This window comes from Microcebus murinus, chromosome 10, assembly GCF_040939455.1.
Source record: "Microcebus murinus isolate Inina chromosome 10, M.murinus_Inina_mat1.0, whole genome shotgun sequence".
Lineage (NCBI taxonomy): Eukaryota > Metazoa > Chordata > Mammalia > Primates > Cheirogaleidae > Microcebus > Microcebus murinus.
The window spans coordinates 68,599,532-68,612,168 of NC_134113.1; the positions used below are offsets into that span (position 1 = coordinate 68,599,532).

Genomic DNA, 12,637 nt, shown 5'->3' on the forward strand with positions numbered 1-12,637 from the left:
TTTTAGTGATTTTGGTTCATAATGGGTCAGCAGCAATACATAGACCTAATGACGAGGAAACTAAATCTTGGCAAAGTTTCCAAGCTAAGCTAAGCTAAGCTCTTTGGCTACTAAGCTCTTTGACTGATCTTTGGAGAGTTGATAAAATCACAATGCTACTGTTCTCAAAAACCATTTGCTCTGTGGAATGGTAGGAAGGATACCCAAGCAAATATACAGAAAGCACACAGTGGGCTTTGGTTTTGGTTCTTGGGCCTTCCTCTCCTGACTTTCTTGCAGGGCTCTGGTTTGTTTCTGATATGAAAGTTTTGGTTATAAGGATGACATTGATTCTCAAAAAGAGAAAAGGTAACTTATCTTCTCCCTGCTTTCCTTCCTAAGGAATATTGCTTAAATCTTCCATCAGCTTTCAAAACATCATAGAAGGAACCAGAAATTTCCACAAAGACTTCCTAATCGGAGAAGGGGAGATTTTTGATGTGTATAGAGTGGAGATTCAAAACCAAACATATGCCATTAAATTATTTAAACAGGTATGGAAAGAATTGCTATCACACGATATCAGTTCCATTTATTTGCTCATACTTCATATTAAAATTTGTATTTTCATCAACATTGAAAGGTATATTTGAGTATAAAAATTTCATAAATGGTCAGGCATTGTGGCTCATGCCTATAATCCCAGCACTTGGGGAGGCTGAGGTGGGAGGATTGCTTGAGCTCAGGAGTTCAAGACCAGTCTGGGCAACACAGGGAGACCTCATATCTACAAAAAAAATTTTTTTTTTTAATTAGCCAGATGTCGTGGTGCATACCTGTGGTCCCAGCTACTTGGGAGGCTGAGGCAGAAGAATTGCCTGAGCCCAGGAGTTGGAGGCTACAGTGAGCTATGATCATGCCACCACACTCCAGTCTGAGTAACAGAGCAAGACCCAGTCTCTAAAAAAATTAAATATTCATAAATAGAAATAGATATGTGACCTCAGATGACTGGAGAAATGAATGCCTGTCTTGCAGAAATGTAGAAGTTAAATCCTTCCCACTCCCCAATTTATTGAGAAAGATTTTTTTGAAAAGCCATGAAGGACCCCTGGGACTTTGCTTAAGAGGGTCAGGTTGTGCCAGTCTGCTCCAGTGTTCCTGGCTTTTAAGAATGAGCAGTGTTCTCTCCAGGCAGCTTCTCAGGCTAAGTCACAGTTTGGCATTTGGTGCTACTTCATAAATTGTCTTTTGTCAAAGTTCAGGAGGGTGGGAAAGAGGAAGCTTCAAGTGGGAACCAGCCAATGATCAGAGTAGAAGGGTAGAAGACAGTTGGGTGACTGCAGCCAGTGAGGCAGAAAGGGGATCAAACTCAGGAGTCAGTGGAAGATGAGTACGAACACATAGACGTGACAGAGCTGCTCTCCTTTTTCTTCATTGTTGGTCAACAACCAATAAACCTTTGCTAAACTCCTTGTATGGACTGGGCACTGAACATGTAGAGATGAATAAGGCCTAGTTCTGTCCTCCAGGAGCTCACAGTCTTATGGGGGAAATTAGCTAGATGAACAAAAGATGAAACAAAGGCTACTTGAGAAGTACTTTAGCAGGAATTTGTACAAACGATCACAGAGGTACATACAAGATACAGCTCTCTCCACCCAGAGGAGGGGTCTGTCTGGCACCCAGAAGACTATCTGGCACAGAGTTACCACTCCATAAACATTTTCAAAAACAAATGGAAAAGTGGAAGATAGGAAGGGACCTTTCAGCTGGATTTTGAAGGATCAGTAGGATTTGGGGAGGCAGTAAAGGTGGGGAGGTACAGTCTGGGTGGAATACTTAGCAGGTGCACATACCTGGGTGTGTGTGTGTGTGAAAGCACAGATCTTTCTCAGGAATAACTTCATCCAGTGGAGTGGAGTGGGAAGGTGGGGAGGGGGAAGGCAGTAACAAAAGGCGTTGCTGGAAAGACAAGGTAGGTTTAAAACCGTGGGTGGTTTTTAAGTAAGAGAATGTCTTACATTTGTATTTTTAAAATATAACTTAGATTACAGGTTAGACAATAGATTGGGAGTTGGCAGGAGAGCCGGGGGAAAAAATGGCAAAAATTAGACCAAAAGCAGAAAGACCTGGTAGAGGGATATTTCAGATGTGTAAATCAAGAAATGGGCAAGGCATCAACCAGTGTTCTCTATCCTAACTGTATTTAGAATCACCTACGGGGCTTTTCTAAAAAGGAGCTCCATAGCAACTGGTTAAGTCAGAACAGTAGCAGTGGTGGCAGCTATCAGTATTTTGTAAAAGGTCCCCAGGTGGTTCAGATGTGTAGCCAGTGTTGAGAGCTAATGCTGGAAGCCAGGGCAAAGTCTGTGGGGATGGTAAGAAGGCATGTGTAAGAGGTGAGGTGAAATGGACCAAATCTAGTGATCTGTTGGACAGGACTGGGAAAGTGGGGAGAAGGAAGAATCTACAGTGATTCCTAGTTTGCAACTTACATCACAAAGCCATTTAAACAACTATTAACCTGATTTCTCCATTTTCCCAAATTGTATTTTGCACCACTTAATTCTATATAGACAACTCAAGGTTCCTGAGATGAACAGTCTAATAAAGAAACAATCTACTGGTAAAACCATTCAACAAATAGAATGTGGTTGCTCTAGAGGTGGCCTTACTGAAGGAAGCCCGTTTCTTAGTGCCAGTGTCCATTTGCACACTCTCTTATGGTTGAGCCCAGGGCCACCTCCCCAAAGGATACATCTCCTCTGCTTTCCTCTTCTCTCTGCAGCTGCCACCAAATCACACTCTCTTTTGGGAGTTTTCTCTCTGAGTCTCACTTCAGAATGGGATGTTTTTGCCTCTGGATCCCTTTCCCTACCTGTCTTAAAGATATTATTTTCTTGATTGCCTCTGACCCCTCCAGTATGGTTTTGGTGACCCTCCTATGTGAGGCTACAGCATCATAGCCTCAGCCTGTAGTATTGATTTCTTCATCTGCCTCTCCCAACGGACTGGATGGCTTTCTTTGAAGAGCTCTTATTTGCCTTTGTATCTTAGTACCTTGTGATGGGGCCTGGCCCATAGTAGTTACTCAATAAATGTTGAATGAATTGAATGAAGCATACATGCCCTTTTCAAGAATTTAGTTAGTTGCTGATCATTAAGAGTAAAAAAACCCAGAGATTACAAAGGACCGAACACAGTCCTACTGTCCCTACATTTTAACTCCTTTTAAGGTAGTGAATAGAAGTGCAGTTGGACTTTTGCCCTTCTGCTTTTATCTCTATCTCCTTTAACCCAACACACACACACACACACACACATACGCACACACACACACACACACACACACACACACTCAGGAAATATGAGATCATTGAATGAAGCCTTAGCCACACAACATTTTTTGAAGAAATGCAGTTTTGTAACATTGGGACATTACTGATTACCTTTCTTAGAGGCACTGAGGTGGAGGATTGTACTAAATGTGTTAGATCTGTGCTTTTTGAACTTTGTATGTACTAATCACCTGGGAATCATCTTACAGTGCAGATTCAGATTCAGCATAATGGGCAGGAATCCAAGATTCAGCATTTCTCAGCAGCTCCCAGTGAAGCTGAAATTTTTTGTACGTAGATCACACTTTAAGCAACGGGTATTAGAGTGCTATAGATTAGCATGAACACAAAAACCAACTCCTTTGTTTTTCAGATGAAGAAAACTATGGCCTTAGGGAGGTTAAGTGACTGACAGAATTCACAAATAGCAAGTGTTAGAGATAGATGGGCCTGAACTTAGTCCTCCTGGCTCCCAGGACAGTAGTCTTTTAAAAAGCAAATTCTGATAAAGTGGTCCTTGAAAAGGATTTTTTAGCCTGATGTATTATTTCTGACTTCCTGGCTTATCTTGGAAAATGGCTTCCAGAATTTCTGTTGAGTTTTTCTCCCTTTATTTCTGAGGACAGAGCTCCAGAACTCTGCCTTCTCTAGCAATTTGCAAATGACAGAGCCCTACAGATGATGGGACCCGGGAGTATACTTAATTTATTAATAACTCTTCTGTGGTTGAAGTTAGGAACCTGAGATGCAGAAACATGCAATGATACAAGATGTGTAAAGGCATCAAGAACAGTGCCGGGTGTAGAGTAGGTGCTCAGTACAATATTATTGAATTCCTTAATTTATTCAGTATTCTTGTGTCAGGCACTGGGCTAGCTTCAAAAGCTTCTTTGAGGTAAGGAGTTATGCTTCCATTTGCTTAGTAAGCTCAACTTTTCAAAATTAATGCAAAAGTAAACTTGAACTGACATATCCAAATGACCCAGGTCATAAATGCCAAATCAGGAAAATTTTGCAGCAGAATATAAGTAACACAAATTGAATTCCTTGGGAGATCAAATGGGGAGGTTCTAAATGTCATGGGATTTTCTTTGAATACGTAGAATATTTTTGAATTTATGTATTTGTGTGCAAAATATGGTAAAAAAGTTGAAATTGAAAATTTGGCACCATGATATATTGTAAGATAAACCTTTAATTCAAGAGCAGTAGGCTTGGCACAGTGGCTCACACCTATAATCATAGCACTCTGAGAGGCCAAGGTGGGCGGATCGTTTGAGCTCAGGAGTTTGAGACCAGCCTGAGCAAGAGTGAGACCTCACCTCTACTAAAAAAATAGAAAGAAATTAGCTGGACAACTTAAAAAATATACAGAAAAAATTAGCCGGGCATGGTGGCGCATGCCTGTAGTCCCAGCTGCTCGAGAGGCTGAGGCAGAAGGATTGGTTGAGCCCAGGAGTTTGAGGTTGCTGTGAGCTAGGCTGATGCCACGGCACTCTAGCCCAGGCAGCAGAGTGAGACTCTGTCTCAAAACAAAACAAAACAAAACAATAAAAAACAGTGGTTCTCTAAATCTGTTTGGGAGCTAATGGATTTTTGAAAATCTGGTGAAAGCTAAGGATTCTGTCCCAGAAAAATGTCATATGCATTTACATCAAAAAGTTTATCTAATTTAGGGAGACCATAGACCATAGATTAAGAATCCCAGAAATAAAGATCATTTTCTTAATTTTTTCTTGTCTTTCTATATGATATTTAGGAGAAAAAAATGCAATGCCAGAAACATTGGAAGAGGTTTTTATCTGAGCTTGAAGTTTTACTACTGTGAGTATATCTTGTCTAGAATTTTCCCCTCTTCGTGCTTGGGTTTCAACTCTGTTCATCTTTGGTTTTACAGTACTGTGCTTGGCATGGCATTTAATAAATGTGGGTTGGATGTTAGAACATTCGGTAAATTTTTGACATCTGCGTCAGTAAATTCCTTAAAGTACCTTTTAAAATAGATCATTTACGTAATGCACTTGAACGCATCTTAACCAGAAACTGTCACAAGGAAGTGGGTTAAGTCATGTGTGACTAACATGGCTGAGTAATAATTGTTAGAACATTAGAATTGTATATATTTTACATTTCTCCTGTTCTTTAGAGACATTCCAGCCTAGAAACTGTTTCATTAGTATAACTCTCTTCAGGAAGAGAGTTTTAGACAAAGAAATCAAGTGCTTTTGATGTGCATATTATTTTGGGGGGATTCATTCATAAGTCTAAGAGTCCTTGGACACAAATTAAAATGACTTCATTTTCATATATATTCATATCTGCAATTGTGCAGCCTTCTTTATTGAAGGTCCCAACCCTATAGAGTTCACTTATTACCCTTTACAAATAGAAAATGTTATTTTCAGATGTTTTCTGAACCAATATGTGAAGTGGAGGGGCAGGAGGAAGGTGAGGGGAGAAGGCATTATACTGAATCACTTTCCTCTCATAGCCAGGGCCAGAAATCAAAATATTAGAGGGCACTCATAACAACTCAGTATACATCATTAAGTCAATAAAAAACTAAACACAATGGTAAAAATTTTTTACATTTAAGTTTTGTTTATTTGCTTATGAAAGTAAGGTTCAGGCTGGGCATGGTAGCTCATGCCTATAATCCTAGCATTTGGGAAGTCAAGGCTGGAGGATCGCTTGAGGCCAGGAGTTTGAGAGCAGCTGAGTAATGTGGTGAGATCTCGTCTCTACCAAATATAATTTTAAAAAATTAGCTGGGCATGGTGGTGTGCACCTGTAGTCCCAAGCTACTCAGGAGGCTGAGGCAGGAGGATCACTTAAGCCCAGGAGTTTGAGGTTGCTATGAGCTAGGCTGATGTCACTGCACTCTAGCACAGGCAAAAGAATGAGACCTTGTCTCAAAAAACAAAATAATACAAACAAAAAAGAAAAAGATTCAGATATTTTAAAATTCCAAAACTGCAAAAGGGGTAGACCAAGAGATTTTTCTCCCGCTATTATCATCCAGACACACAGATGATTTTTCCAAGGCAACTGTGTTATCAGTTTCTTATATATATTTCCAGAGATATTTTATGTGTAGACAAATAGGTATTTTGTTTTTACTTTCCTTCTTTTACACAAAAGGTAGTATAAACAGATTGTTCACTTTGCTTCTTTTCATATTCTATTATACACTGCACTGTAATTTACTTAACCATTCTCCTATTGATAAGTTTTATATATTTCTACCTTTTTATTATTCAAAAATAATGCTTCAACAAGAAAATCTTATATATATATATATATATATATATAGTACCTGTTTGAGTGTATCTGTAAGATAAATTCCCATAAATAAAAATATGGAATCAAATTGTTATGTGTATTTTGTAGTACTGAATTGTCCTATAATAGAACTTGTACCAATTTACACTTAACAGCAGTCATATAGGAGAGTATCTGGTTTCCCATTCTTGCCAACCTAATATTTATTCTAACTTTTTAATTTTTGCCATAAAAAAACTTAATTTACAGATAAAAATTACATATATTCAATGGTATAATGTGATGATTTGATCATCACAGTATATATAGAATGTCTAATGAGTGCCACAATCAAATTAATTAATATATCTGTCACCAGATCCCCAGAACTTGTTCATCTTTTAACTGAAAGTTTGTACCTTTTGACTAACGTCTCTCCATTTCCCCCTGACAACTGTTGATCCACTCTTTGCTTCTGTGAATTTGACTTTTTAGATTCTACATGTATTTGAGATTGTACACTATTTGTTTTTCTGTGTCTGGCTTATTTCACTTAGCATAATGTCCTCCAGGTTCCTGCAAATGGCAGGATTTTTTTCTTTTTTATGGATGAATAATATTCCACTCTGTGTAAGTGTATGTGTGTGTGTGTGTGTGTGTGTCATTTTTTGTTATTCATTTATCTATCAATGGATGTTTAGGTTGATTCCATATGTCCCTATCTTGGCTATTCTGAATAATGCTGCAGTGAACATGGGGGTGCAGATGCCTCTTTGAGATACTAATTTCATTTCTTTTGAATATAATCCCAGAAGTGGGATTGCTAGATCATATCATAGTTCTATTTATAATTTTTAAAGTTACCTCTATAATGGCTGTGCAAATTTACATTCCTACCAATAGTAGGAATAGAATTCCTCCATACCCTTGCCACTTCTTGTTATTGCTTTTTTTTTTTTATAATAGCCATTCTGATGGTGAGAGGCAATATCTCATTGTGGCTTTGATTTGCATTTATCTGGTAATTAGTGATGTCGAGTGCCTTTTTTTTTTTTTTTTTTTTTTTTTGAGACAGAGTCTCGCTTTGTTGCCCAGGCTAGAGTGAGTGCCATGGCATCAGCCTAGCTCACAGCAACCTCAAACTCCTGGGCTCGAGTGATCCTTCTGCCTCAGCCTCCCGGGTAGCTGGGACTACAGACATGCGCCACCATGCCCGGCTAATTTTTTTTATATATATATTAGTTGGCCAATTAATTTCTTTCTATTTATAGTAGAGACGGGGTCTCGCTCTTGCTCAGGCTGGTTTTGAACTCCTGACCTTGAGCAATCCGCCCGCCTCGGCCTCCCAAGAGCTAGGATTACAGGCGTGAGCCACAGCGCCCGGCCTCGAGTGCCTTTTTATATACCTGTTGACCATTTGCATGTCTTCTCTGGAAAAATGTCTACTCAGGTTCCTTGTCCATTTTTCAATCAGATTATTTGCTTTTTTGCTATTGAGTTGAGTTCCTCATATATTTTATATATTAACCCATTATCAGATAATATGGTTTGCAAATATTTTTTCCCCTTTTGTAGATTATGTTTTCATTTTGTTGACTGTTTGCTGTGCAGAAGCTTTTTGGTTTAGTCTGATCCCACTAGTTTATTTTCACTTTTGTTACTTCTACGTTTGGTGTCATTTCCAAAAAATCATTGCCAACACCAATGTCAATGAGATTTTCTCATATTTTCTTCTAAGATTTTTATGGTTTCAAATCTTAAATCTTACATTAAGTCTTTAATACATTTTGAGTTAATTTTTGTATATGGTGTAAGACAAGGGTCCAATTTCATTCTTTTCCATGTTGATATCCAGTTCTCAACAGCATTTGTTGAAGAGATTTTTCTTTCCCTGTTGTGTGTTCTTGGTGCCCTTTTCAAAGAGTAGTTGACCATATATATGTAGCCTTATTTCTGAGCTTTCTATTCTATTCCATTGGTCTGTGTATCTGTTTTTATGCCAGTGCCATACTGTTTTGATTACTGATAACATTGTAATATAATTTGAAATCAGGAAGTGAATGCCTCCAACTTTGTTCTTCTTTCTCAAACTTGCTTGGACTAGTTGGGGTCTATCATGGTTCCATATGAATTTTAGGATTATTTTTTCTATTTCTGTTAAAAATGCCATTGAAATTTTGATAGGGATTGTATTGAGTCTGAAGATAACATAGGGTAATATTGACATTTTAACTATATTAATTTTCCAATCCATGAGATATGTTTCCATTTATTTGTGTCTTTTTCAATTTCTTTCATCAATGTCCTATGGTTGTTAGTTTACCAATCTTTCACCTGCTTAGTTACATTTATTCCTAAGAATTTTGGGTTTTTTTTAATGCTACTATAAACAGGATCATTTTCTTAATTTCTGTTTTGGATAGTTCATTGTCGGTATAAAAAGGTAACTGATTTTTATTTATATTTATATTCTCACAGTCAATCAAAAAGAATAACTAGTATTTGTTAGAAATCTCTAGACCAATTTGGAAAGCAAATTTGTGTCATGTGTTCAGTGAAATTACTTCTTCCTTGGCAGAATTTATATTCTGCTTTAAACCAATTCCCCATCCCACCTTACTACCCACAAACCAGGGTGTTGTTTATTTCTTATTTAAATAAACAATTTAATGACTTTAAAAATCTTTTGTTTCCAGGTTTCATCATCCAAACATACTAGAGTTGGCTGCATATTTTACAGAGACTGAGAAGTTCTGTTTGGTTTATCCATATATGAGAAATGGAACACTTTTTGACAGATTACAGTGTGTAGTAAGTCATATCTGTTATTCTACCTGATCCGCTGACCCCTTGAACTCCTGGGATAGCTGCTGAAACTTTCTGAGAGAGCTAAGGAGTTAGATGTGTTTGCCTGAGTAGATAGCCAAGGATGGGTTTTGCAAGGAAGTAGAATAGCTCTCCTTGAATTAATTTCTTGCTCTTAGAAGTCTGTATAAATAACCCGAGTTACCACGCTTTGTGCAACATGTTTGCCAAAAGATCTGCTGGGTTCTTACTCCTCATTGATTCTATACCTCCAGTAAGTTTATACCAACTACCTTATTTCTCAGATAATTTTAAATTGTTTAACTTTATGCAAAGTATCCTTCAATACAAACGATAGACATCTAAGGGATACAAGCTCCTTAAAGAGAAGGAAGTTGAATAAATGCCATGATTTCTTGTAAGATTCGTAAGATGTTTTTGAAGGGTAAGTTTAAAAATTAATTCCAAATAGACTAATTTCAGTTAGAATAAAAGCAGATTATTTTTAATTATCCATACTATTGTGCCACAAATAATTTTAAAATCTTAGTTAATGAGCTTTTAAAGTGTTACCTTACTAGCTATGTTTTGATTGAGTTAATATTAAAATTATTGAGTGTTTTCATTGTCTATTAAGAGGCTAACCAAACAAAATTAAAAAAAGAAAAGAAAAAAAAAAAGAGGCCTAGAACTGTCATCAGTAGCAGAGAGAAACCCATCTAGAATTAAAAATAGGTTGTGGCAAACCAAAATGTAGATTCACTCACCTTACTCTACCTTGCCATTTGTTCTATTCTGACATGCTTCAGTGTAATAAATATATAGATAGTTTTTCTTCAGAAAGTGCAGCCAAACCAACTGCTGTTGTCTTTTTAGGGTAACTCGGCCCCACTCTCTTGGCATCTTCGAATCAGTATATTAATAGGAATATCCAAAGCCATTCATTTCTTGCACAACACTCAACCATGCTCAATCATCTGTGGCAGTATATCAAGGTAAATGATCCCAGAGCTTTAGATTATACCTGAAAGCCCCTTCCATCATCACAGGTGAGTCCATACTTCACACTATTTTCTGCTATAGTTCTTCTGGTAAGTATGTATGTGTGGTAGTTTTTAAAATCTTACATTTTTATTAATGAAAATTTGTCTACCAAATTTAAAAAGCTATATTTATGTTGCCAAAGGGAGAGTTTACAACATCTTTGGGAGTTATTAATGAACAACGTATGATAGACAATCCTGTGTACAGATAGTCCCAATTTACAATGATTTGACTTAACGATTTTTCCCCTTTATGATGGCACAAAAGTGATATGCATTCAGTAGAGATCACACTTCCAGTACCCGTACAACCAATCTGTTTTTCACTTTCAGTATTCAATAAATTACATGAGATATTCAACCCTTTATTATAAAATAGGCTTTGTGTTAGATGATGCTAACACATTGCATTGTCCAACTGTAGGCTAATGTAAGTGTTCTGAGAACATTTAAGATCAGCTAGGCTAATGTAGGATGTTTGGTAGGTTAGGTGTATTAACCTACGTTAGGTGCATTTTCAACTTAATGATATTTTCAGCTTATGATGGGTTTATCGGGATGTAACCTCATCATAAATCGAAGAGCATCTTTATTTTATTAATTATACCTGACAGCACACTGTGAAATGAACCCGTGTTTATCTCACTTTTTTTTTAACTGAAGTTCCAAGAAAGGTTAAGTGACTTATACAGGGATTCCTTTAAGATAGCAGTAGTTCATAGCAATTAAGATTCTTTGTCCTTGAGACTCCAGTGTCTTGCTCATTCTTCTCAGCCTACTGTCTCATAACTTTGTATATTAACCAGTGACAAGCCAAGTAGCAACCCTAGTATTCATTTTTGAGAAATGAGAAAATTAGAAGCAACTTCTTCCATACTCCTTGTTCTTCAGTAGACATAAAGAATCATTCAGACAGAGTAGATATACTGTAGCAAACCCCGCGATGAATTTTTTTTTCTATTTGCCCTTTATCTTGAACCTGTCCAAAAGTACATAAATAATACCTTTGCTGAGTATCAGGGAAGACCGAAGTTAAAAGGCTGCTGCCTCTTTGAACCATTTCCAAATATCTTGAAAAAAGCTTTTAGTGTGCTTTTGACATAAGCAGAAGAAGGGCTGATTGCTTATTTGTTTTTCTGAGGAATGAGCTCCATATGAAAAGACTAGATTTTACTTGGTCTTGGCGGAGTGGGAGGAACTGCTCATAGATGTCTGCTCCATCACCTGCTAGTGGTGCCATAGAATCAGTATTAAAATGATACACCTTCATGGGTCCTAAATATAGAGGGACAGTGAAGGTCCTGGGGTCCACTGAGGTGGGCACCCCCAACCTAAAACAATCCCTCTTCCACCCACCTTGCAACCAACACTGAACACAATAAGTGCTCAAATATATATATATATATGTTTTACTGAGTAAGTAAACACCTGGAGTTTTGCTGTATATGTCCTTGCTTTGGTCTAAACTTAAAGTGAGCATTGCCTTATTTTAAATCCCAAGTAGTAATACATTACTTTTATTGACTTTCTATTGACTTTTTTGTGGCTGACTTTCATTAAATCTTTTTCTGAACCCAGAATTTGAAGGAGAGAGAGGAGACAAGGGAGAGGATGTCAGAGTTCTATTAGGTCATTAAATATGAAATGTCCAATTTCAATTAATCAAAGTATGCAACTAAAGTACTGACACAGTTTTGCCATCTTAACGGTAGCTTGTTTACGCCAGCAGTGAAGAAGCCTGGAGAGCGAGTGCTGATGAAATTGTGAAAAGGCATTTTCCACAGCTTGTTGAGAACCGAATATTTTTCCTTGCAAGAAGTGGTCCAAAGCCTGGAAGAAGTGGTAGTCAGTTGGTACAAGGTCTGGTGAATATGGTGGGTGACAGAGTTTCCAAGTTTAAGCAGCATTGCTTGTACGACATGTGGTCAAGCATGGTCTTGCAAGAGGATTATTGGAGTAGTAATGTCAAACCTTGCTGCTAATGGTCTTGCAAGAGGATTATTGGAGTAGTAATGTCAAACCTTGCTGCTAATTTATACATAGGTAGAGATGGATTTGCTCCCACTACAGCTTTCGGCTGATCATTATCCACCTTGGTCTCAGGTCACCCCTATAGCTCATTTTCAAGATTAAAATCACTAGAACAGAACTTCTCAAACCATCAATGTACTGTGTGTTCATTAGCCACATCCTTCCCACACACTTGAT

The 12,637-nt window shown here is 37.6% G+C and overlaps 1 protein-coding gene across 1 annotated transcript in view; it reads left to right on the plus strand.

The window, feature by feature from the left end:
• IRAK3 (interleukin 1 receptor associated kinase 3) overlaps positions 1 to 12,637 on the plus strand; it is a 49,166-nt gene that overhangs the window by 20,083 nt on the left and 16,446 nt on the right. Inside the window, exons 5-8 of the mRNA XM_012782409.3 lie at positions 382 to 533; positions 5,080 to 5,144; positions 9,278 to 9,392; positions 10,263 to 10,381. Of these exons, the coding sequence (XP_012637863.2) occupies positions 382 to 533; positions 5,080 to 5,144; positions 9,278 to 9,392; positions 10,263 to 10,381 (451 nt within the window). The remainder of the gene's footprint in view (positions 1 to 381; positions 534 to 5,079; positions 5,145 to 9,277; positions 9,393 to 10,262; positions 10,382 to 12,637) is intronic.